The following is a 27361-nucleotide window of genomic DNA, read 5'->3' as shown; positions in this document are numbered from 1 at the left end:
CAGCTGCGTCAAGCAGCCGCGTCAAATACATAAAGTAGTAAAAAACAGAAAGCTCTAACAGAATTACCTGGTTGGTGACATGGCTGGCGAACTGGTTGCTTAAACTGAGAATCATCTTTTCAAACCTCGTAAAGTAGTTTTGTTGATTCAATTTGATGTCTCTTATGTCTCTCTTGATTTCTTCGACATCTTTCTTTATCTCTTCGACATCCTTCTTTATCACTTCGGCATCCTTTATCTGAACATGAGATGCCGGTGCAGGTTCACGTGGAGGTGATGATGGAGGTGTTGAAGTTGCGGATGGGGGAGTCATGTTACGCAGGCTACGACGCTTGATGGCTGCTTTGCTGGGGGGGGATATATCATCATATTCAACATTCCTCTTCCTCTTGGAAGGTTGGACAGTAGTAGGTTCTTCATCAACATCTTCATCATCATCATCTTCAGCAACATCTTCATCAGCCTTTCTCTTTTTTCCCCCATCAGTAACTCCCTCAAACAAATCATCGTATGAATTGTTAATGTGTTCAAAATCCTCCCCACTGTACAAACTCGTCTCCTCGGAGGACTCTTGCATCTTAGAAAACACAGCGCTGTTAAAGGCAGATTGCATCTCCTGAAATGTATTCTTCCTTTTCGATTGATACAACAGTATCCTTGGGCGAAAAGGGCCATCAACGTCTTTCCTTGTGGCGAATTTAGGGACCAAGTTTTGAATGATCTCATAGCTCCACACTTGTAGTGCTAGTACAAACCCATACACGTTATAAGCAAAGGAATTAGTAACTCCACTCCCTTTCCTGGACATATATACGGACCTGTGGTGTTTCATGTCCTGGTCAAGACCCCTCATGGTGAATCTAAAGGACACCTTCCCCCATGGAAATCGGAGGAAGTCTTCAACATCTTCAACCATATGGATGATTTTGAGATTTAAAAGTCGTTTTGGGTCATATGAGAAGAGGTACTGGTTAATCAAGCAGATCAACCCGATCTTCCATGCGTCTTCCTTATCGGTGCATTTCATGAATATAGATTCCAAATCCATCATTCGAATTGACGTATTCCTTTTGAAATATTTTATCAGCAAGGGTGGACAACCTCGGCATTCATCTTTGTATTCAGGCAATCTGTCGAAGTTGAGGCCTGTAATCAATGCGTACTCTTTCAGACCAAAAGTATATTCCTCCCCATTAAAGTTGAAAATCATCCTATTCAAATTGGCCTTCACCTTCCGAACCAGCAACTGATGTAAAATGGTCCCTGAGAACAACAAGTCTGGGACTCCTCTCAATAAATACTGAAATTGAGAATTTAGAGCCCTCTCCATAAGACCCAGCGCTTCAAACCTATCAGATACTTTTTTCAAGGCTAGGACAGATTTCAATGAAATCCTACCAGGAAAATCATGAACCGTGAAGTCTGCCATCTACAAAAGGGAAAAGAAAAACAACAATGTTTGTGAAAACATTTCACAACAAATATAAACAAACGAGAAGAAAAGCAACCGTCAAAATAGCTAGAAACAACTGTCAGATGCGTCAAGCAGCTGCTTGACGCAGCTGCTTGACGCAACCCAACCCATAAACCGTGCATGAACCATTTGAAATCAAGAAGCATCCTACCCTAATTCCTAACATAAAACATGCATGAACCGTTTGAAAGCAGGAAGCAACCTACCCTAAAACCCTAACATAAAACATGCATGAACTTTTTGAAAGAAAGAAGCAACCCTAAAAACATAACATAAAACATGCATGAAGCATTTGCAAGCATGTAGCAACCCTAAACCCTAACATAAACCATGAATGAACCATTTGCAAACAAGAAGCAACCAACCCTAAAACCTAACATGAACATAAACAAACATAACTAAAACTAACCTCAAGAAGTCAATGAATGAACGAGAAGATGAAGACGAAGACGAGCAGGAAGAGACGTCGAGGCAGGTGCGTCGTCGAGGCAGGTGCGTCGTCGGGTGCGAGAGAGAGAGAGAGAGCATGAATAGTGGTCGAGGCTTATTTGGGTTTTTATATAAAATAAAAATAAATGTGACGCATCGTCTCCTACTTGACGCATCCGAGTTGACGCATCGGAGTTGACGCATCCGAGTTGACGCATCGGAGTTGACGCATCCGAGTTGACGCATCCGAGTTGACGCATCCTACTTGACGCATCCGAGTTGACGCATCCATCTTGACGCATCCGACTTGACGCATCCGAGTTGACGCATCCATCTTGACGCATCCGAGTTGACGCATCCATCTTGACGCATCCATCTTGACGCATCCATCTTGACGCATCCATCTTGACGCATCCTACCAAACAAACAATCTGCATTCAACGAATCAGTAAAGGAATTAGCGAATCAATGAGGAACAAACAAACACGAAACAAACAATAACGAAATAAACACAAAATATAGTGGAATGGCCGAATGAAATGTCAATTTGTTCGAAATCCTCAGCGCTGTGCAAACTCGTCTCCATTGGATGTTCTTCGAAGCTATAGGCCGTTGAATATGGTGCCATGGTCGACGGTGCCTCTTCGATTCGTTCTTCATCGCTGAGAAAGAAGAGAAAATCTTCTCCGCCACCATTAGGGTTTCACGGCGGAGAAGACGGGAAGAAAGGGGCTGGATGAGAGAGAAACTGAAACGAAAATAAAAAAAAATTAAGCCTTTATAGGGTTCAGGGTGCGTCACGCACCTGGAGGGTGCGTGACACATGGGTAAAATGGTCATTAAAAAATTTGGGGGTCACCAGCGCTATAAAAATTAGTGGGCCGCACCATCGACTATTTGGCCCTATTTTGGGGTCATTTCCTCAAATTTCCCTTTTATTTTACTAATAGGTTATTCGTTCGGTATTTGTATTGACTTTACCATTATGATTGTACTGGTTTCAATTGGTTAACTAGAAACTGACAATTATTTTTTTAAATTAAATATTAAACTTTTTAAATGAATTTTATTAATTGAAAGTCCATATCTATAGTAAACTGTGAAAAAGAAAAATAATTAAAAGAAACTTAAGTTAAATTAAATTTAAAAATAGTTAAGAGGCAAACTCTATTTTTTTTTTTAAACTTTGGATGCACTTGTTCATATTATTCTATTATATATAGATTATTAAATATTATAAAATTTAATAATTATAAAAATAATAAATATAAATTATTAAATATTATAATATATTTAATATTTATAAAATAACAAATATAAATATAATTAAATTATTATTGGTTTATCGGTTTAACTAATAGAAAAATAGTTTAATCAAAACTGGACGTTTAATTGGTAAAAAAACAGTTAACTAGAACAGTTAAACCGATTAACTAATAAATTAATCAGTAAAATGAAACCTCTAAGCTATTATTCAGTCCGATTATCGATTTTTCGATTCTTTTGCACAGTCACACGTAACCAAGTACTGAACCCAAAATAAATTTCTAATTTTTTTTTTTCTTAATTTCTAGATAGTCAAAAGTATGTATAGCTATTGTTAAGTTATATTTTAGCTACTCATATCAATTTAAGACAAGATGACTCTTGAGATAGTCAATTTTCCACTTCATTTTACGAGATTCGAGAAAAATATAAATTACGAGACATAACAAAACAAAGTAATTGACCAAAACATTTATTAAAAGGTACTCAGAGTCTAGCTTACTATTAAAACCCCTCGTCTCCTACTACGAGAGCATTAAGTGGGAAGTAAAACATATGCATCAGACCAAACGAGGATCGAACCACCTTTAAGAATTACATCTATCATTAACTTTTCTTTTTCTAAGGATAATTAAATTGATAAAATTTTATACAAAATGTTGCATTCTAGAAAGTACAAAACTAACATTAATCCAAAATTATATTATTATATAAAAAATAATTTTCTAAATTAGTTAAAAAAATTATTATTTATATGACTATTGAAAGGATATTAAGAGGTGGGTTGGGTATGAGTTTATTTAAAATCAACTTCATTTATTTAAAAAAATGTATATTTTTGGGTAAAAATAATTTCAAATGTATTAACAAATAATAATAGAACTGTCAGATTTGGCTCCCTATAATTTATTTGAAATTTGAAGTTTTCCTTCAAGATCGCGGTCATCTACAAAATAAGTGCGCAATTTCCATTTCTAATCTCTGCAATTCAGATTCAGAGCTCGATTCGTTCGATTTCTCAGAAAGCTATGGAGGGAGGTCATCTTCTCAAGTTGATTATAGAAAAAGGCCATCGAGAAGGAGAAACCCTAGAATTCCAACCTGGAAAGCCGGTTAAGATCGGCAGAGTCGTTCGAGGTAACACTTTAGCAATTAAAGACGCCGGTGTTTCCTCTAATCACCTCTCCATTGAATTCGTCTCCGGCGAATGGATTCTTTCCGACCTAGACTCCTCCAACGGAACAATTGTGAACGGCGAAGTTATTAAGGCCGATAACCCTGCTAAGCTAGTGGATGGCGATACAATTAAGATCGGAGAGCGTTCTTCCATCAAAGTTAGTATTGGAGTGCCAAATGACGATGTTGATGTACGGAGAAACCCTAGGCGGCGAACTGTTAAGAATGCGGAGCAGGAATCAGTTGGGATTGCGACAACTAGGAGTCGTCGTGGAGGTAAGGTTGCTTTGATTGTTGATGTGAAAAAACCAGAGTTAGGGTTAGGGTTTGATGGTGATGTTGGGGTTTCTCGAGTTAGAAAGGCTGTGACTGAAAGTGTTGTTGATGTTCAAGAGAGTTTGCCTACGGCTGTAGAAGTTGGGACAAACCAAACTAGGTCAACTCGTAGTTTAAGAAATCAACTGAAGACGAACCCCAGCTTGTTGCCTCCGCTTAGCTCAACTATTGATACACCTTCTGTGTTGAAAGAAGAAGCTTTGGCTCAGATTGTTGAGAAGAAGACTCAACGGGGCAGAGGTAGGCAGAAAAAATTGGTGGAGGATCCGCCATTAACAACTGTGAATGATAGTATGAAGGAAGAAGAGGCTTTACCTCAGATTGTTGAGAAGAAAACTCAACGGGGCAGAGGTAGGAAGAACAAACCGGTGGAGGATCTGCCATTAACATCCAGAACTGAGGCTTTTGCAGGGAATAGTAGTTTGAAGGATTCCCATAATGAGGAAGAAACCATCAAGGAAGATACTGATCCAAGGAATGAAAATGATGTACCTTTTGTGTTGGGAGAAGAGGCTTTACCTCAGATTGTTGAGAAGAAAACTCAACGGGGCAGAGGTAGGAAGAACAAACTGGTGGAGGATCTGCCATTAACATTCAGAACTGAGGCTTTTGCAGGGAACAGTAGTTTGATGGATTCCCATTATGAGGAAGAAACCATCAAGGAAGATACTGATCCAAGGAAAGAAAATGATATACCTTTTGTGTTGGGAGAAGAGGCTTCAGCTCAGATTGTTGAGAAGAAAACTAAACGAGGCAGAGGTAGGAAGAAAAAAGTGGAGGAAAATCCAGCATTAACTACCAGAAATGAGGCTGATTTTGCTGAGAGCAGTGGCTTGAAAGATTCCCATTTTGAGGAAGAACCCATTAAGGTTCAGTCTGGGAACAATTCTGATCCAACGAAAGAAGATGATGAAATCGATGGGAATGAACTCATGCTTCAAGAAGATGATGAAATGGATGGGAATGAACCCGTGCTTCAAGAAGATGATGGAATCGATGGGAATGAACCCGTGACTCAAGAAGATGATGAAATCGATGGGAATGAACCCGTGCTTCAAGAACAAGATGCAGCAGCTGATTTTGATGAAGAACCGGATTTGGAGAAAATGACTCTTGGAGACTGGTTTGATTATTTGATAGTATCTCTATCGAAGCAGATCCGTGATGAGGCTGAGGAGAGGATCGCAGATATGAGAATGAAAGCTGAAATAGTGAACAAGTTAGTGGTGCAGACAAAGAATCGAGAGAACAAGGGTAAACGACCTCTGGTCTAAAAGGGGAAACACACTATGGCATAAGCAACGAGCAAGTATGTAATAGATAATAACATGACTTTTTCTGCTTAGTAAGTAAAATGTGATGATACTTGTATATATTCATGTTTGTTTTCATCTGTTGCTGACATGCTGTGAAAATTTGTTTAATCTTAAAACAAAATCACGCAATTGATCTCTCTACTTTAAGATATTATAAATGATAATCGAATCCGTTACATTTGTTTTCTTAGAAACTACTCGAGTTATATTATAATAAGAATATTCATTGCAATGGATTCAAGAAATGTTACCTTAGTTAGTTCATAAGGTTAGTCTTCTTTACAATTAGATTGTTTTTTCTTGCAACATTTTCAATAATTGGTTTTTGTTTTAAGTCTAGAAGGAAAAGAACATTAGTACATTTGATCTTGTAGATAAAGAAGATGGATTCGATTTAGATGAAAATTGAAGAAGAGAATGATGCATAACATTATATAATTTCAATCGTCTCAATCTTGACGAAGAAAATGATGATGACTAATTTTATTTTCTTCCTATGCCATAACCATGAACACCTCTGCCTTGTAGCAAAAGAACATTCTAATCATAAATAATTCCACCATTGTAAATTCTTTCATATTTGGAATTAGTCTTATTTATTAGATATGACAATAACAAGCCATTCATTATTGAAAAATGTTTTCTTAATTTATGCCTTAAATAACTGTGAATAAATCAAACCAAAATAATACTAGCTATACTTTAGACTTGGTCTATTATTATTGTACAACTAATAAATCTGGATAATTGATTTTACGGTTTTACTACATTCTGTGATAAAGATTCAAGAAACCAATCATCTATAAATGTGCAATCTTTTACAAAAGAAACCCATTTCAGATCAACCCACATTCTCTCTATCACTCTCAATGGATAACAAAGAACTCAAGTTCCCTATAGATGCTAATTCTTACAGAATCATTCACGAAATTGGGCGCGGGAAGAACTCCCATGTCTACAGAGCACTATGCTTACCATTGAATATGTATGTGGTCATAAAAGCCATCAATCTTGATCAATCAAGTGATTTGGATGAAGGTATACAAAAGGCTTCGACCAAGTTCAATTCAGTTCGCAATCATCCAAACATCCTCAGTTCCTACTGTATCTTCGCCGTCGACAGCCAAGTATGGGTAGTTATGCCCTCAATATCAGCCGGATCTCTTCAGTCCATAATCTCATATTCTTTCCCCAATGGACTGCCAGAAGACTGTATCGTTATTATTCTTAGGCAAACCTTGAATCTTCTCTATTATCTCCATTTTGATCAAATCGTCCACAATGATCTTAAGGCAGGAAACATCCTTCTTGATCACAATGGAGAAATTAAATTTGCAGATTTCGGTTTGTCTGCTTGTTTATCCAACATCAGTTCTCCTTCCTATTCTTGTTCTTTGTTGGAGACACCCCAGATTCCAAACATCTCCGGCCGCCCTTACTGGTTGGCACCGGAGGTGAGTTATTCTAGTGATGGGTTTTCTGTGAAAACCGATATTTGGTCATTTGGAATCCTAGCTCTTGAATTAGCCCATGGGAAGCCGCCTCTGTCTGACGTTGATGGTTATCTCTCCCCATCTCTAACCAAGAAAATCAATGAGAGATTCTTGATAGGAAATTACGAAAATCATATGAATAGTTTTTGTTCTGAAAAAAGGTTCTCAGAATCTTTCAAGGATCTTGTTAATCAATGTTTGAAACAAGATCCTGGAAATAGGCCTAGTTTGGATGGTTTGCAGAAACATAGTTTCTTCAAAAGTTGGAACTCAGACACAAGTTTATTGGTCAAGAAGATGCTGAATGTCTTGCCTAGTTTAGAACACAGGTTTATGCATTCAATGGAGAGATTTCGTTACACTATGGACGAAGATGAAGTTGATGAAGAAGAAGTTAAATGGAGAATTAGTGGGTGGGATTTAAATGTAGAAATATTGAAGCTTTGCCCAATTTTGCATAGTGTGTCAGTTAATTCAAGAGAAGCCCGACATGTCCAATTTGGCGGTGAAATCATAATTGATTTGGCAGAGAAAGACGAGGAAGAAGAAGAAGAGGAGGAATCGGAAAATGAGAATGAGTTATGGGAAAAATACATGAGTAAACAATTTGCAGCATTGAGTTTGGAATTGAATGATATGGGTGATCAAATGGATGAATTGAGTGAAAAGAAATGGAAAAAAGAAGAAACAGAGGCGACACTTCATAGTGTAAAGAGGAATTTGGAAGAACAGTTGAGTCGAGTAAATGACTTGATCCTTGCTCATGGCGGCGGGGTAGTGTTGCATGACGACGAAGACGAGTTAACCGGGGTGGTGAATAATTGTTATATGGATATGGAGAATGAGTTAGAAGATGAGGTGATATTGGCACCAGGGACTGCGACCGAGTTATTGAGGGAGCTGATAGAGAAACAAAAGAAGGTGGATTCTGATTTGGATATGGAGTTGGATCGATTAAGTAACATGTTAACTGATAATAATAATAATAATAATTGAAACATGAAGAAGAACTTGTTACACCAAATAGCTTACTACTAATAATCTTTTTTATTTTCAGAGGAGATTGAAATTGTTGAAAGTTTATGATTTTTCTCTAACTATAATAATAAAGATGTTAGTCTTATTGTATCCAATCTTTAATATTATTAGGTGGGTTAGACCTATTTTGTTTGGATATGCTATATTTTATTCTTTAAAAATTCACATTTAAACTTTTACTAAAGTAAATGAAATTAAATACCAACAATTAGACAACTAAAATGAAAATTAAGAATCTAATAAGTAGCCTTATTATAAGGCTGCTAGTGTACTTTTTCTTTTGATATATTTAATATTTACAAACATATTAACTTAACTAAAAAAAATAATTTAATAAGGTTATCAAGTACATCACACAAAATTAAAGATATTTATTTTATATATATATATATATTTTTAAATCTAACATTATTAAACTAGCTAATATTAAAAATTAAATTTAAATACAAAGTTGGAATTAACAAAAATAAAATAAATATAATTTTCAAATTAAACTAAAATATAAGAATAAAATATTTTGTATTTTAGATGAATTTGTTAATATATTATATTTCTTTAGGTATTTAGGTCTATTTTAAAAAGGGAAAATTAAATATTTTTTATAAAATAAAATTAGTTTTATATAACTTGTAAAATAAAATATTTAAAAATTATATATACTACAATAATAATAATATTACAATATAATTCTTATAAGTGATATTTTATAAATATTATTGGCAATATATCAAAATATAAAAATTTTCATACATATTAAATATATCAGTGTTATATTTATCTACTTTTTTGTATATTGAAAAATTAATATTAATTTAATTATAAAAACCCAAACACTAGTAAAATAAAATTAATTATATATTTTTTAAAATAAAATAATTAGAAATTACATATTTTGAATAATATTACAGCATAATTATATTTTAATTTAATTTTTTTAAATAATATTTTTATAATTAAATTAATATCAAATATATCTACTTTTATATATATATATATATATATATATATATATATATATATATATATATATATATATATATATATATATTCAATTACAAATATTATTTTGATATAACCAATATAACATAATTTACAAAATTTGTAATCAATAATTTGGATATCACAATAACTTACCTATTTTTAAATATATTATTATATTATATTTTTTTGATATATTATAGTAATTTTCTAACCTCTTATAATAAGAGAGTTTCATACTATTAATCAAGAAATTAAGATTCATTTACACATCTCTCTAATCATCAGGATTCATAAAAATCATTCTCTCTTCCTCTATCAGTCTCAATGGAGGATATCAGCGAAGAACCCAAATTCCCTATGAATCCAAAATGTTACAAAATCATCCAAAGAATCGGTTGCGGCAAGAACTGCACTATCTTCAGAGCATTTTGCATCCCTATGAATTCTTATGTCGTGATCAAATCCATCAATCAATCCGGTCAGGATTCCGAATCAGTCGACAGCCAACGCCGCCGCCAAATCTGGTCAATTTTGCCATCATTCTCCGTCGCCGGCTCTCTTCAGTCCTTAATGCTCTATTCCTTCCCAAATGGACTTTCAGAAGACTGTATTGCCGTTATTCTTAACCAAATCTTGAATCAGTTGTCTTATTTGCACGTCAATGAAACTCTTCATCGTGATATTAATGCTGGAAACATACTTCTTGATCATAAGGGACAAGTTCAATTGGCTGATTTCAGTTACTCTGCTTCCATATCCGAATTGGGTTCTCTTTCTTCTTCTTGTTGGTCGTCATCTTTGCAGCCACCTCTTTACTGGGTTGCGCCGGAGGTGACTCAATCTAGTGATGGGTATTCTATGAAAGCAGACATTTGGTCATTTGGAATCCTAGCTCTAGAATTAGGACATGGAAAGCCACCTCTGTTTGAAATTGATCAACTCTCTCAATCTCTGATCAAGACAATCAGTGAGAGATTCTTTTTAGGGAATTATGAAAACTATAAGAGAACTCCTTGTTCTGACAAGAGTTTCTCTGAATCTTTCAAGAATCTTGTCAAGGGATGCTTGGAACAAGATCCTGGAAATAGGCCTACTTTGGAGATGTTGCAGAAACATGTTTTCTTTAGAAATTGTAAATCCGCTGACTTTCTGGTCAGGAACATGTTGAATGAAAGATTTAAACTTCCAACCAGGACAGATGAAGATGCCAAAGAAAAGGAAGAAGTTGAATTGAGGATTAGTGGGTGGAAATTAAAGGATGAAAAATTGGAACTTTGTCCAATTTTGTATAATGTTCCAATTGGTTTGAGAGAAACCCAACATGTCCAATTTGGCGGGGAAACCATAATCGAGGAGAAGGAAGCAATGGAGGTAGATGAACTGCTAGAGAAGGAGCCAGAGGAAGAGGAAAATGAAGAGAATCAGAAGTTTGGCAAGTTTTTAGAAGTTAATGAGCAGATGGATATAATCAGTGAGAAGATGGATGGTGTTAATGAAACAACAAACAGAGATGAAATCCAATTTGGCGGCGAAACCATAATCGAGGAGAAAGAAGTAATGGAGGTAGATGAACAGCCAGAGGAGGAGGAGGACGAGTCGGAAGAGGAGGAGGAGTTGGGGGAAGAGGAAAAGGAATTGAATCAGAAGATTGACTGGTTCATAGAAGTTAATGAGCAAATTGATATAATGATTGAGAAGATGGGGGATGTTAATGAAACAGCAAGTAAAGATGAAATATTTGCGACACTTTATCTTGTGAAAGACAGCTTGGAAAAACAGTTGAGTCGAGTGAATAGCTTGATCATTACTCAAAGCGGAGTGTTGCAGGACATTATATCTAAGGCACTTTATCTTGTGAAAGACAGGTTGGAAAAATGGTTGAGTCGAGTGAATAGCGTGATCATTACTCACGGTGGAGTGTTGCAGGACGGGAAGTTTAATGTACTAGAGTCGGCGACACCTGAGCCAGAGTCCGCGATGCAGACTCGAGAAGATGATGATTCGTAGAACTTATTCATATTTCTACTAATAAGCTTTTTAATTTTGATATTGTCTTGAAAACATAATATTTTGATACAATTCTCCATTCATATATGTCATTACTCTTATGTTGCTTAATAATTGGACAATTCAAAAAGAATTAAGAAATTTGGTCACAAAAACAAAATGGATATCTCAATTCTTAAGAGTTAGTTTGAATTTTTCTTTATATGGTGAAATTTGGAGATTCTTTAATGATTAATAGTATTTTAGATTTAGTTATTTGTTATGTGATCTCTTAATTTGAAGTGGGTTAGGGCTGTCTCCAAAATGAAAGAAAAAATTGTTTACTTTGTTATATATTGTTTGTCATCCTATTTACATTTATTACCTTAACTTGGTTTTTTATATTAATGAAATTAGTTTTAACTTAAAAACAATTAATAATAAAAAGTGATTCAATTATAAAATGAGACATGAATCAACAAGTTCACAATATATCTCTTTCGGGTTTGAAGAATGGTTCAAAAAGTTCTTAAAGTCCGATATTAATCTAATTCAACACTCTCTCTAAATAATAATGAATCTATTACGGTGATTAACTAAACTATTTATTTTTTTTTTCAACTTGGCACCTAGACGAGAATCAACCCTTAATTCCTGCTATTGAACTATAGGCATGATTCCTTAGGCGAAAGAAAAAAAAAGTAATAAAAAAAAGAAAATCATCTTAATTGTAAAAGTCTTAATTTCTATTCTTATTAAGAATCAAAGTCAATAGCTAGCCCCAACTCAAGACGGAGTGGTACTAATCGAGTCGGGGTAATTTATTTCTTTCAATTCAGATCCGCGATTAAAATTGATAATGTATTGAATAAGATATTTTTTGTTTTTTCCTTGTAAGATTTCATATCATAAATAGTTAATGGAATCTGTAAAATCCAATACATCATACATATTTTTGCCCAATTTCATAACAAATGTTACTCTATCAACGTTTAAATGACGGCACTTGTTAAGCGTCAGAAGTTAAAACATAATAAATTTTGCCAACATTTTGGGTAATACTTCTGAGTTCGGATAATCCTTAGACCCTTACTATCCATATGATTCTTCAACCATTGTTATCTTTTAATAAATCCTACAATTTTTAATACCCTTTAAATTGTGTTTTTTATTTATAATTTATATTTAATAAAAGTAAAAATAGTTTAATTAATTAATTAAATAATTTAAAATGACTTCTTAAATTTCACATATTACCATCATTATATATATATATAATAATAATGCTTAATTTTTAAACTGTCCAGATTACGGGTCGAGAGCCGTAATTAATTTGGATATATATGTGAGAGTAAATGAATACTTGGGTCGAATTGTGGGTTGACTCGCACATATATACTTAAAACGGTTAAAAATAAAATTTAAAATGTTATATATATGTTTGGACTTGCAACCTAACAAAATAAGTACAACATTTTAACCAACTAGGCGAATAACACTTTATATTTTAAATTCAACACCAAATTTGATGAACGTAAAACATTTTAACAATATAAGTTCAATTTTTTTAACTAACTAATCTATATGAATCAAATATTTGATTGACCAAAGTGTAAGGTCACGAGATTAGAGTTTCATTTAGAAAAAATATGTGATAAGATAAGTTGTTTTACCGAAGTAAATAAAATGTGGATTGAGAGCGTTCTATTTTTATTTGTGATTTATTAAGAATTTTAAACATTAAATACATATTTTTATTTTATTATTATTAAATTTATTTTAATTATATTTTTATCCATGTACATTGCACGAGAATTTTCCTAGTTTACAGTAAATATATTATTTATGTTATTCATACCACACTCCATTCTAAAATAATTTTAATTTATCTTTCTCGTAACTTTTAATCTTCATTCTCTTAATAATAAAATATTTTTCTCTACTCACTCATCACTTTTTATTTTCAAATTTAACAAATTTAACTTTTTTCACTTCCTCTAACTTTGTTGAACTCCTCTCTTAATAATAAAATATTTTTTCTATTCTCACTCATCACTTTTTATTTTCAAATTTAACAAATTCCAAACTTTCTTCGCTTCCTTTCTAATTTTGTTGAACTCCAATATGTAACAACAATAAACTTTTATAACGTATGTACATAATGCATGATGTAAGTAATATTTTCATTTCTGTTTTTAATATTAGTATATTTAAAAAATAATAAATATAAATTCATATTTTAATCGGGTAATGGGTACCGTCGAAGATCGGATACCCAACAAATCTTGGATGAGATAAAAATAGATATACCCATCGGGTTCGGAGTCGGGTAGTATAGATACCCACATTTTACCCCTCATTTATAATTAAAATTTGGACTTTATTTTATTAAAATAAAAATATCATAATTGAAATAAATGGAGGAATTGGATCTTCTTGCCCGGTAGTCCAGTAAACCTTGTAAATCCCTAATATGTTTCTATTAATTGTGTAGCTTGATCAACAACAATTTTTTTTTTATTAAGTCGGTTATTATTAATGTTGTTTTTTGAATGCATTATGTGTTGAATCTGGATATATGTGGATTGGTGAAACAAACTGAAAAGAAAAGTGATTTCCAAATATTGTAAAACATTGACTATACATGTTCTATGTTTAGTGTTGTTTACTTATGAGTGTTCTGCTGACAAAATAAAAAGGATAAAATAGTGATTTGATCACATAACTAACTTAATTAAATTAATATAAATTTATTTTATTTTTTATAAGTATTATAAATATTATTTTGGTATATTGTCGTATATCAAATTTTCATTTTTAGGCATTGGTGCTATACTTTTATTTGTTATACAAAAATTCTATATTAATTTAATTATAAAAACAAAACAATTTATAGTGAAAGAAAATTAGTTTTAATTTTTATCGAATAATATTAAGGTATAATTATATTTTGATTTGATTTTAAATAATAATTTTTATAATTAAATTAATATTAAATCTATTTATTTTCATATAAGTATTATATATATATATTTATTTATAAATATTGTTTCGGTATATAACTAGATATCAAATTTTTCAAAATTTTCATAACTTTCCAGTATCAATAATTTCGGCATCATAAATATTATATTTTACCTATTTTTTTGGTATACTGAACAAATCGATATTAATTTAATTAATAAAAACACTTTAAATTAAAAAAAATAATTTTATACTTTTTACAATATAATATTTAGAGATTGCATATTAATAATATTACATGTAATTATATTTTAATTTTTTTTAAAAAAAATATTTTTTATAATTAAATTAATATTAAATTTATTTATTTCGGTGTAAAACGTAATATCAAAATTTAAAAATTTTCCTAATGTATGAATAATTTCAACATTAATACCATATTTACCTATTTTGGGTATAATGTTTTAGAGATTAGATATATTAAATAATATTTGGATATTATTATTATTATTCTGTTTTAACTTATTTTTATCACTAATTTTTCTAACCCAATGTATAATACCTTTTATATTAAGAGCATTTCATACTACTAATCAAGAAATTAAGACTCATTTACACATCCTCTGATCATCAAGATTCATGAAATTCATTCCCTCTTCTTCTATAGCAGTTTCAATGGATAATCAATCAGTCTCAAAAGAGGATATCAACGAAGAACCCAAATTCCCTATGGATCCAAAATGTTACAAAGTCATCCAAAAAATCGGTCGCGGCAAGAACTGCACTATCTTCAGAGCATTTTGCATCCCCATGAATTCTTATGTCGTGATCAAATCCATCAATCAATCTGGTCAGGGTTCCGAACCAGTCGACAACCGCCGCAATAACTGGTCAGTTTTGCCATCATTCTCCGTCGCCGGCTCTCTCCGGTGCTTAATGTTCTATTCCTTCCCAAATGGACTTACAGAAGCCTGTATTGCCGTTATTCTTAACCAAATCTTGAATCAGTTGTCGTCTTTGCACGCCAATGAAACTCTTCATCGTGACATTAATGCCGGAAACATCCTTCTTGATCATAAAGGACAAGTTCAATTGGCTGATTTCAGTTACTCTTCTTCCATATCCGAACTGGGTTCTCTTTCTTCTTCTTGTTGGTCGTCTTCGTCGTCATCTTCGCAGCCACCTCTGTACTGGGTTGCGCCGGAAGTGACTCAATCTAGTGATGGGTATTCTGTGAAAGCAGATATTTGGTCATTGGGAATCTTAGCTCTAGAATTATTACACGGAAAGCCACCTCTGTTTGAAATTGATCAACTCTCTCAATCTCTAATCAAGAAAATCAATGAGAGGTTCTTTTTAGGGAATTATGAAAACTATAAGAAAACTTCTTGTTCTGACAAGAGTTTCTCTGAAACTTTCAAGAATCTTGTTCGAGAATGCTTGGAACAAGATCCTGGAAATAGGCCTACTTTGGAGATGTTGCAGAGACATGTTTTCTTTCGAGATTGTAAATCCGCTGACTTTCTAGCCAAGAGCATGGTGAAAGGCAAGTCTAAGCTTATAACCAGGACAGATGAAGATGACAAAGAAAAGGAAGAAGTTAAATTGAGAATTAGTGGGTGGAATTTAAAGGATGAAAAATTGGAACTTTGTCCAATTTTGTATAATGTTCCAATTGGTTTGAGAGAAACCCGACATGTCCAATTTGGCGGCAAAACCATAATCGAGGAGAAAGACAAAACCATAATCGAGGAGAAAGAAGTAATGGAGGTAGATGAACAGCCAGAGGAGGAGCTGGAGGAAGAGGAAAATGAAGAGAAGAAGTTTGGCAAGTTTTTAGAAGTGAGTGAGATGATGGATATAATCAGTGAGAAGATGGATGAGGTTAATGAAACAACAAGTAGAGATGAAATATTGGCGACACTTTATTTTGTGAAAGATAGCATGGAAAATCAGTTATATCAAGTGAATAGCTTGATCATTACTCACGGCGGAGTGTTGCGGAATGGGAAGTTTAATGAACTAGCGCAGCCCTTACCGGAGCCAGACTCGGTGTTGCAGATGAATTAGGTGTAATAGAATAGACTCGAGAAGATGATGATTCATAGAACTTACTAATATTTCTACTACTATACTTTTTAAGTTTGATATTGTCTTGAAAACATAATGTTTTGATACAATTCTCTATTCATATATGGCATTACTCTTATGTTGCTTAATAATGGAATATGTCAAAAAGAATTAAACAATTTGGTCACAAAAACAAAATGGATATCTCAATTCTTAAGAGTTGTGTATCTTAGTTTGAATTTTTCTTTATATGGTAAAATTAGGGGATTCTTTAATGATTAATAGTATTTTAGATTTAGTTATTTGTTATGTGTCATGGTGTTGCTGTGATTCTAGGGAATAAATGAGTCTAAAAAATGAAAGAAAAAAAATGGTTTAACGCTACTATAATGTCCACTTGGTGGTTTTGTTTTTACCAAATTTCTCTTACCCGAAACCGTTGCTTGCAACAATGGGATTATGGTATAGGGATAGAAGAATAATAAAAAAATTGAATATTTCATATACCTACTTTTTTTTTGTCTTGATTTGACATGATTTACGCGCTACTAGTTTCAGAAGAGTTCGTATCCCCGTTAGTTAAATCATTGATTAACTTCTTTTTGCACTCGTATTTGGTTATTCATTGTCATCGTTTTCATATTTATTAACTTGAAATTGGTTGTTTTATATTAATACAACACGTTATAACATAAAAAGTAAAGATTAATAATAATAAGTGATTTGTTTATAAATGAGACATGAATCAATAAGTTTATACTATATATCTTCTCATTTGGTTTTGAACAAATTCAAATTTGAAGGGAGAGTTCTTAATAATCCAATATTAATCTAGTTAAATATTATATCTAAATGTTAAAATTGGGGTCTAAATAATAATCAATTTTAAAATTTATATTGTCTTAATAATCTTGTATATTAAATACCTCTCTCATTTTATTTATTTATTTTGTGATTCAAATTTATGTTTTGGTGGCTAAAATAAATAATGATCTTTTCTATAGTTAATAAAATCGATAATGTCTTAGAAGATATTTTTTGTTTTTTCATGTCATAAATGGTTAATAAAATCTGTAAAATCCAATCCATAGATATATTTTATAATACTAATAAATCTTCTTGGTATGCTATCAACGTTTAAATGACGGCCCTTATTAAGCGTCGGAAATTAAAAATAATAAATTTTTGTTTTGGACAACCTTGAACATTTAAAATCCATATGATTCTTCAACCCTTGTTATCTTTTAATAAATCATACAAATTAGAATACCCTCTAAATTATCATTTTGTATTTAAAATTTATATTTAATAAGTAAAAATATTTTAATTGATTAATTAAATAATTTAACTATTATTAACCACAAAAATTGTTTTTAAAAAAACCATACAAAAAGAAAATATATAACCGATTTAACAGTTTTCTATCCATCTATGTTTACAAGAAATCAAACACTTTTCCCTCCTTTAATTCCTACTCTCATCTTGATTCAAGAAAAAACTTCAATCTTTCGAAAAACCCACTTCAGATCTTCAATCCAAGAATCGATCTTCATTCGCCATGGATAAAGGCGAAAACCAAGAACACAATTACCCAGTCGATGCTAACTCTTACACAATCATCGAAGTAATCGGCCGTGGGACGAACACCATAATCTACAGAGCATTTTGCGACCCAATGAATACCAATGTCGTGATAAAATCCATCAAATTCGATAAATCCAACAATTCTCTAACTCTTAGTCATTTAGATTCAACCATTCCCGCGCCGCCGGTTCTAAATCATCCAAACATCCTCAATTCCCACTGCACTTTCCTTGCTGCCGAAAACCTAGTATGGGTAGTTATGCCATTAATGTCTGTCGGCTCTCTCCAATCCATAATGTCATGTTCCTTCCCTACCGGACTTCCAGAAGAATATATTGCAATCTTTCTTAAACCAATCTTTAATCTTTTGTCTTATCTCCAACAAATGGAATCTCCTGACATTGAACTTAAAGCTGGAAACATCCTTCTTGATCACGATGGAACATTCAAATTTTCTGATTTTGGTTTGTGGCTTTCGTCGCAGCAGTTGATGAGAAACGTCACAGCGAAATCTTATTGGGTTGCGCCGGAGTTGATTGAATCTAGTGATGCGTATTCTGTCAAATCGAATATTTGGTCATTTGGAATCTTAGCTCTCGAATTAGCTCATGGAAAACCACCTCTGTATGACTTTCCTCTGTCCAAGTCTATGATCAAGAAGATGAAACAGAGATTTTCTTTTTGGAAATTTGACGAAAACAGTACTGAAAAGACCTTCTCTGAAACATTCAAGAATCTTGTTAAGAGTTGTTTGAAACGTAATCCAGCAAAGAGACCGACGTTGAACATGCTGCAGAACCATCCTTTCTTCGAAAAATGTAAATCCACATATTATCTAGTGGATAAGATACTGAAAGACTTGCCTCCTATTGTAAACAGGTTTGAACTTTACACAGAGATCAGAGGTGAAGAAAAAGATGATGATGATGAAGAAGTGAATGTTGTTAGTGGGTGGAAGTTAAATGCCGATATTTTGAAGCTTTTTCCATTTTGTTCTAATGAAATCCAAGTGGAGGAGGAAGATGAAGATGAATACTGCGATTATGCTAAGTTGGAAGCTGTGAATGCCGAATTGCATAAAGTGATTAAGCAGCTGGATGTAGTTTGTTGGACCTCTTCGAGAACAGATTATTTGGAGACACTTTTTACAGTAAAAACGAGATTACAAGAGCAGTTGAATCGAATAACTAGTTTGTTTAATTCTCGTGGCGGGGTGTTGTTCGAGGTGCCATTCTACAACCCTCCACGAGCTGAACAGAATGGAAAAGAAGACAATGCATAATTCTTACTATCATTGAGTCTTTAAATTAGATATTGTGGTGTTTCTTCATTTTGATTACTCTTGTCAATATCAGACTATTGTGTTGATTGTGAATTGATGAAAAGATTGTCACTTTAGAAAGAAAAACACACATCCAAGCATGTAAAACAAATGAAACCTTAAAAGATTGGGCAAAATCAGAAGAAAATATTCTAAGAAATTCTTACTAAACTCAATTAAATTTAAAGCTCTCAAAAAATGAGTACAAAAACATCACAAATTTGTTTTGGAAAGATGAGAAAACATTTTATATCTAGATCCTTTTTATTTGCAAAGATCTCAAATTTGTGAAAAATTGTAAATTTTGTTATACTAACCAAAGTATCATGCTAGTTGGGATCAAAATGGACATCATGAGATTCTAGGGATTTTTACACTGAAAACAATCATAATCGACGGGTATCGCAATGAAAAGTGTCTCGTTTGTTCAACGGACTTGACTTAAAGCTAGGTTTTCCATTGAAGAAGTTTGGAAGGCATTAGATGATTGTGGAGGAGATAAGGCTCTTAAACTAGAGGAATTTGTAAGAAAAATGTTTGATCAATCATTGAATACAAGATCATTAGAATAATAAAGCTTTCATGATTTCATTAAGTTTAAGAAAACTTGGAAATATACTAAATTGTGCTAATTCTTAAAGATCAAAAGGAGAATTGAATTAAAAAAAAATGAAAATTATAAAAAACACCTAAGTTCAACTTTATTAAGTTTTTACAAGAATTTTATTAAAGTTATTTTTTATATATCTTAGCAACTCATACACTAAATATCTATTTTGGTTTATTTTTCTCCTATATTCAATGCAATTTTTATCTTTTCAATATGATCCCCCATTAGTAATAAATGAATTTTAATTTCTTTTTCCTTGACAAAATCATAAATCAGTTTGTTAGTTGTTAATAGAGTCATTCACCATCCTCATTTATTTTATAAATTTCTAGAGATAAATCTACTGAAAATATTGTTGTATTTTTTTTTAAATAATTAATTTATAATAGAAAATGATAATACTGGTTTAGCACACAAACAATTAATGATAACATGAAAGAAAAAAATATATAAAAAGAGGTATAAAACATAAAAAAATTAGTAAAAATAAAATAAAACAGTCGCTAAACGTATTATTAAACTCGTAAATTATTAAAAAGAACTATTAGCTTCCTGATCGAATTCACCGACTTTCTCATTGATCTAACAAATTATCCAAGTTCTTTTTAAATTCGGATCTATTTAGAAAAAAATATTGAGTTTGAACAAATTTTCTTTTATACACAATAAAATAATATTTTTAATTAAATTATTTATAATATAAATAGTTATTATTAAATTGTCTTCTAGTTCCAAATATTAAAAAGAAAACTTGTAACAATCTTCAAAAGAAAACGGCTGAAACCTATTCCCTCCTTTTTATTCCCGCTTTAATCAAGATTCAAGAAAAAAATCTTCAATCTTTCAAAAAACCCCACTTGAGAAGAATCAAAAACCCCAAAAAAAACATCGAATCCAAAAATTGATCTTCATTCATCATGGATATCGATGAAGATCAAGAACCCGAATACCCTCTCGATTCAAAATCATACATAATCAGCGAAGAAATAGGCCGAGGGACCAGCACCATTGTTTACAGGGCATTTTGCGAGCCGATGAATACTTATGTCGCCATTAAATCCATCAATCTCGATAAATCTCTCACCGATTTCGATTCAATCATGTGCACTCCAACTCTAAATCATCCAAACATCCTCAATTCCCACTGCACTTTCATAGCCGCCGACAACAAAATATGGGTAGTTATGCCATTAATGTCTGCCGGTTCTCTCCAATCCTTAATGTCCCGTTCTTTCCCCACCGGATTGCCGGAAAGTCATATCTATATATTTCTTAAACAAACCTTAAATCTCTTGTCTTATCTTCACTCCATGGAAATTCTCAACATGGAACTTAAAGCTGGAAACATCCTTGTTGATCTCAATGGAACATTCAAATTTTCAGATTTCGGTTTGTGGTGCTCTTCTCGGAGGAAGATGAAGAACATAAACGGGAATCCTTATTGGATTGCTCCGGAGTTGATTGAATCTAATGATGGGTATTCTATGAAATCCGACATTTGGTCATTTGGAATCTTAGCTCTTGAATTAGCTCATGGAAAAGCACCTCTGTCTGACATTCCTATGTCAAAGTCTATGAACAAGAAGATCAATCAGAGATTTTCTTGTTCGAATTATAAAGAAAATGATCATGACATTACCTTTTCGAAAAAGTTCAAGAGTCTTGTCAAGAAATGTTTGAAACTAAATCCAGAAAAGAGACCTACTTTGAAGATGTTGAGAAAGCATAGATTCTTCAAACGATATAAATCTACAAATTATCAAGTTGATAAGATGTTTGAGCTTTCTACAAAGATCACATATGGGGAAGAAGAAGATGATGAAGAAGAAGAAGAAAAATGGGATGTTGTTCATGGGTGGAACTTAAATGTTGATATTATGAAACTTTTTCCATTTTATTCTGATAAGATAATTGAAACAGAAATGGATAAGAGACAAGTACAATTTGGTGACATAACTGTAATTGAGGATAAAGTTGTAGAGACGATGGAAGAAGACAAAGACGAAGACGAAGACAAAGACAAAGACAAAGACGAAGACAAAGACAAAGACAAAGACGATGAAGAGTACTATGTTAGTAATCAATTGGAAGCTGTGAATTCGGAATTGGGTGTAGTGGTTAAGCAGCTTGATAAAGTTAGTAGAGCACATTCAAGAGAGAAATTTTTGGAGACACTTTGTACAGCAAAAAATGTATTGGAAGAACAGATAAAACAATTGGTTAACTTGATCACTTCTCATCAGGGAAAATTACCAGAGGAACAGAATGAAGAACAAGTTGATGATGATGAGGATGATGATGATGAAGATGAAGATGAAGATGATGATGCATAATAATACTACATTTTAATTGTCTTGAAATTGTAATAAACAATTCTATGTTTTTTACTTCCCTTTTATTTGTTTTGTTTTCAATTCATGATAAGTATTCTATGAAATCCCAAGTATGGTTATTTTAAATCAAGAGTTGTTTGATCTTGGGTTTTTCTTAGTTATCAGAGTTTTGAGTCAAATCTTTCTTTGACTTAATTTTTGAATGTTTAACAACTATTTTATGAATTAATGGAATTGATGAATTAAAAGAATGAAGAATATTGGGTCTTCAATAAAAATTCAAAAAAACTTAATATTGTGTTAATTTATGCATGCAATTAGAGAAGGAACATTAATTTGGTGAACAATTTAATGAAACTTAGAAGAGCATCTCAATTTTTCAATAGTCCATAAATATCATGGAATGAGTAACATGGATGGGCCTTTTAATAACAAATTTACTGAAATGAGTTATATTTTATTTATGAAAAATAATAGTATGGGTCAATCTAATATTTTAAATAAAATGAGCTTAACAATAAAGAAAACTAATGAATCAATAAATTTAATTTATCTCTTGAAACTCATAAGTTATAAGTAACATTTTGTTTTATGTTGAAAGAAGAAGATATATTATGACTTCTAAAAATGAATATTGATGTGCAACTCTTTTCTAAATATTTATATTAAATTTTTAAAATGAATTCATATATTATAAAACAATATGAGTAGATTAAACACAATAAAATCAAGCTAATAGATATGTTATATATAACTTTGGGTTTGTTAAAATTTTAAATTTTAAAAAAGTTAATAATAAATAAATGAATAAATATGGTTTAATTTAGTATAAGTTTTATAATTTTGTATGTAATATATAATATAATAATTTTATCATAAGTTATAGTGAATAACAATTCCGTCATTTTACAAATAAAATAATTTATTATAAAGAAGTAGTTGTGCCAAGACAACAAATGTAATTTTTTTTTTATATACAAAAATGTATTATGAGGGTAAATGACATGTTTAGACCTTTAGATGATGATACAACTTAATTTTTTTATTCATATTTATTACTTTGAAGATCATTGTATTAATTTTAAAATTTATTGATATACTTATTAGGTTATACTTAGTATTCTTAAAAATTGAGCTTGTTTGAAATCTCAGCTCCATAACTGAAGTTGAGTTTGAATGATTTTTTTTCAATATTTTTATTTTAAATATTTTAGTGGGATATTAATTTAGATAAAATAATATTATAAAATACTATATATTAACCAATTTAATAATATTAATTTATTTATTTAACTACATACATTCTGACTCTAAAGTCTTAAAGTCCAACAGGACCAATATTTTATATAAATAACTAGGGTTTGATGGAATACATAAAAATGAATTATAATCGATAAATTATTTCAATTATTTATATAAAATAATAGACAATAAATAAAAAAAAAATGATTTTTTCACCAAAATCTAGCTACCAATCAAATACAATATATTCCTCACAAACAAGATCATTAACAAGCTGCTATATATAAACTAAAGCAAATAAATACAAATCTCCATCACCTTTCTTATTTCTTTCTTTTCTGCAACACACAAAAATGGCAAATTTTAATTGTAGTGACCGACCGATCGAACAAAACTCTTTCACTTCAAAACAACATCGATCAGATCAAGAGGAAACCTCTGCAGTGTTGGAAGCATAACCTTTGAAAATGAAGAGCCATATAAAGAATATTGAGGATGATATCTAATTGGTCATTTCTCTTTCACAAAATCTCAGCCATATTAGGGAGGATCTTTTGGCTGTCTAGTTCTTTCTGTGCCAACTTTTCTCCATAAAGATTGAAATATATATATATATATATGTTTAGTTAATAATTACTACTAGATCTGTCTACTTTTATTGCAATCTTCTTCTTTAATATTAATTTATCAAACCATAGCATGCATAGGGCCGGCCGACTGGGTATCAATCAAAGCTATATCAACTCAAGTACTGAAACTTGGTTCTTACTTTGGCCCTTTTCTTTTTTAAGGTATTTGGCACATCATGTGGAAATACCTACCTAGCTACCTAGAAAGATCAAGGCATAAAAAATTTAAACAATTTATTTAGGGTTTGTTGGGTTATGGGTTATTTGAATAAACCTATATTATTTAAAAAAAAACGATTGTTATTGATTTTTGAGAAAGTTTTTTTTTTTTGCGACTTAAATGGTATCAATATATAATAATTCTCACTTAAAATATTCTAAATTGTTTAAAAGATCCGGTCGCAAGTTTAATTTTAATGTAGAACGATGTTAGGTTAAAGTGGACTTTGGGTGATGTTAGCCTAAGTAAATTGTTTATAAGAGAGTAGATAAAATGATGTTTAATTAATTTAAAAACACATAAAATAAATTGAAAACAAAAATTAAGATATGTGTCAACAATGAATGAATTTTTATTTATTCTTTGAAGTAAATTAGCTCAAATTATTTATTTTATTATTATTATTTAATGTATAAAATTAAAATGAGACCCTACAATTATGTCTTTCACACTAACTAATATTTATGATCTCACTTAACTTAAAATATTTTTAATAAAATTTAAAATTTATTATTAAATAAGTGTTTTTGTGTCACAAAGTTTTTAGGAAAATGTAAAATTTTATTATAAAAATACAAATAATATATATTTTGAGTTACAATATTTACAACAATGATAGATGACTTTCTTTTCATGAGGATATAAAGCTCACTTTAAATTATAAAAATTTGTGGGACTTCATAAATATATAGGCTCCCCAAGCACAATCGATTTCAATTAAACCTTTTTTTTCCTTTTGTGAAAGTTAATAATAAAATACATACATTAATTTAAGAGATGTTAAGATGACATCATGATCACAAAAATGAATTTCATACAAAATAATACATCCCTTTTATATTTTACTTTTCCCCCATAAATTATTAATTATATAATCATTGCCATCACTTATTTGTTGTCAAATTTTGATAACCACCATCAAACATAACTTTTATTTACTTTATAGCCCTTATGTTTTGAAACCTTTTTATAATAACATTTTTTGTAAAACCAACTAAATTAAGCCACTTCTATACTTAGTTTAGTTAATTATTATTTTTATTTCACTTAACTAGTTTATTTCCTTTTTTATTTTTATGTCCTTTTGTATCATAAATAAACAAAACTTAAACCTTAGCCACCTAGAGGGCTTGTCTTACTATTAAATAACTTTTTTTTTAATTAAGTTGGTCTTATGTTAATTAAGAGACAAAATTACCTTATGCCCATGATATTTGAACTGAAAATACCATTAATACCCCTACTTACATCACTAGATGCTTTAAAAAATTAGTCAAAAAAGTCAAAATATATTAAAAATGACAAATCATAAATGTTGCGTAATTAAATAAAATATAGCCATAAATAAGTTAAATTATATATATATTGTTTAAATTAAAGTGAAAATAAGACGTCCAGTTGAAATATTTCATGGATTAATTATGGGTTAGGATTAAAAAAAATGGAAAAATGAGAAGGAAAAGAAGAACATTTTGCTAAGTCTAAATCCAGATTCGGCAAAAAGGCATGAGCTGTCCAACTAGTTTCCATTTTTAGTAAGTGGTGACCCAACATTACAGAGACTTCTTTTGCAGATTTAAAACCATCCCAATTGTATTTTCAGACACCTTCTTGGCCCCTGCCCTAAGAATTTGATGTCATTCTATTCAATGCTATGCCTTCCTTCATTTAACCCACCGTACCCTAACCGACTAATGATTAAAATACTAAAATACCCTAAAAACCGATGATTCAAAAGAGATTCAACAACTAAAAGAAAGAGGATTCCGGTTAAAACCCGTGACATTTGGTATTTTATGAACTATTTTTGTTACATTAGCTACCTTAGGGGTATTCCGGTTAATTATTTTTTATTTCTTTTTAAAAAATATAATATTTTTACTCAAACAAGACCTAAGAAGTGGTATATAGGACCATGTAGTGGTGCATATTTCTTTCTATCTATCTTCCTTTTTATTTGATAACATCACATTAATATCTTTCTTGGTTCTAGCTCCTATGGAGAGGAGTCATTTGAAACAACAACAACAAAATAATGTTGTTAGTTCAAGATTGAATGTCATGAGAGAAAACAGCAACAAGAACATGAAAGAAAGATGGGAGTGTCGGAATCATGATCAAATGATGAGTGGGAGTAGTACTACTGTGGGAATGTTTTCATGGCCTCCAAGATGTTACACTTGTAGCTTTTGCAAAAGAGAGTTTAGATCTGCTCAAGCACTTGGAGGTCATATGAATGTCCATAGAAGAGACAGAGCTAGACTCAGACAACTCTCTCCTCCACCAGTACTACCTTCTTCAAGAGATCCTTTCATCATCAACCTCAACATAAACCCTAACCCTAATCTTGATCATCATTCCCCACCTCATCCTATTTCTCCTCTTTCCTCATCCCCACCCACTCCCCAGATCAAGAAATGGACAAATTTCGATAATTATATGTTCAAAGGGGGAAACCATTTGGCCAAACCGACTACCACACCCATTTGCGCTGCTAATCTCAGCCAGGATTTGGAGAAAGATGAGATTTTTATGAAATTGGATTTGAAGATTGGACTGGTTAGAGAATCAGAGGATGATGAACAAGACTTGGATTTGGAGCTTCGATTGGGATACACTCACTACTAGCTAGCTCCTTTTTTGCACCTTTGATTCTCAGTAAGATATAATATATATATTAATTATTCAAACCTATGTTTCTTTTTTAATATATATATATATATATAGCTAATTAAGGTACTTATCTTGTACTTCTTTTAATTTAGCTAATCTCGAATATTTATTAATGTATTTTCTCATTTTAATATGATTAATTAATGGGAATTAATCCTTGATGAAACATGTTTGAATATTAATTAAATTAAGATTCATGTTTTGTCTAATCTTTCTTGAG

The 27361-nt window shown here is 31.4% G+C and overlaps 7 protein-coding genes across 9 annotated transcripts; all 7 read left to right on the top strand.

The window, feature by feature from the left end:
• Window positions 1-4098: 4098 nt before the first annotated feature.
• LOC124939824 (FHA domain-containing protein At4g14490-like) lies at window positions 4099-7277 on the top strand. Of its 3 annotated transcripts, none has more exons than XM_047480274.1 (2): window positions 4099-5990; window positions 6914-7277. In XM_047480274.1, the coding sequence occupies exon 1, from the start codon at window positions 4198-4200 to the stop codon at window positions 5953-5955; it is 1758 nt and encodes a 585-aa protein (XP_047336230.1). In that variant the 5' UTR covers window positions 4099-4197; the 3' UTR covers window positions 5956-5990; window positions 6914-7277. The 3 variants fall into 3 exon arrangements, with proteins under 3 accessions (XP_047336230.1, XP_047336232.1, XP_047336231.1); XM_047480276.1 differs by lacking the exon at window positions 6914-7277 and having other exon boundaries at window positions 4099-4989; window positions 5194-6132; XM_047480275.1 differs by lacking the exon at window positions 6914-7277 and having other exon boundaries at window positions 4099-5665; window positions 5705-6132.
• LOC124939406 (serine/threonine-protein kinase BLUS1-like) lies at window positions 6867-8486 on the top strand. The gene has a single exon (XM_047479884.1). It carries the CDS (start codon window positions 6867-6869, stop codon window positions 8484-8486), a length of 1620 nt encoding a protein of 539 aa, XP_047335840.1.
• A 1347-nt stretch (window positions 8487-9833) lies between these two features.
• LOC124939405 (serine/threonine-protein kinase BLUS1-like) lies at window positions 9834-11516 on the top strand. Its single transcript, XM_047479883.1, has one exon. It carries the CDS (start codon window positions 9834-9836, stop codon window positions 11514-11516), a length of 1683 nt encoding a protein of 560 aa, XP_047335839.1.
• Window positions 11517-15098: 3582 nt separating this feature from the next.
• Window positions 15099-16529, top strand: LOC124939403 (serine/threonine-protein kinase BLUS1-like). The gene has a single exon (XM_047479882.1). It carries the CDS (start codon window positions 15099-15101, stop codon window positions 16527-16529), a length of 1431 nt encoding a protein of 476 aa, XP_047335838.1.
• A 1558-nt stretch (window positions 16530-18087) lies between these two features.
• LOC124939402 (serine/threonine-protein kinase BLUS1-like) lies at window positions 18088-19395 on the top strand. Its single transcript, XM_047479881.1, has one exon. The coding sequence runs from the start codon at window positions 18088-18090 to the stop codon at window positions 19393-19395; it is 1308 nt and encodes a 435-aa protein (XP_047335837.1).
• Window positions 19396-20961: 1566 nt separating this feature from the next.
• Window positions 20962-24452, top strand: LOC124939401 (serine/threonine-protein kinase BLUS1-like). Its single transcript, XM_047479880.1, has 2 exons — window positions 20962-22002; window positions 24411-24452. The coding sequence occupies exons 1-2, from the start codon at window positions 20962-20964 to the stop codon at window positions 24450-24452; spliced, it is 1083 nt and encodes a 360-aa protein (XP_047335836.1).
• Window positions 24453-26481: 2029 nt separating this feature from the next.
• LOC124940602 (transcriptional regulator SUPERMAN-like) lies at window positions 26482-27153 on the top strand. Its single transcript, XM_047481126.1, has one exon. The coding sequence runs from the start codon at window positions 26530-26532 to the stop codon at window positions 27094-27096; it is 567 nt and encodes a 188-aa protein (XP_047337082.1). The 5' UTR covers window positions 26482-26529; the 3' UTR covers window positions 27097-27153.
• The last annotated feature ends 208 nt before the right edge of the window (window positions 27154-27361 follow it).

Source organism: Impatiens glandulifera, chromosome 5 (assembly GCF_907164915.1).
Source record: "Impatiens glandulifera chromosome 5, dImpGla2.1, whole genome shotgun sequence".
Taxonomy (NCBI): domain Eukaryota; kingdom Viridiplantae; phylum Streptophyta; class Magnoliopsida; order Ericales; family Balsaminaceae; genus Impatiens; species Impatiens glandulifera.
Note: the sequence above shows the minus strand (reverse complement) of the source record. Positions and strands in the feature narration are given on the sequence as shown.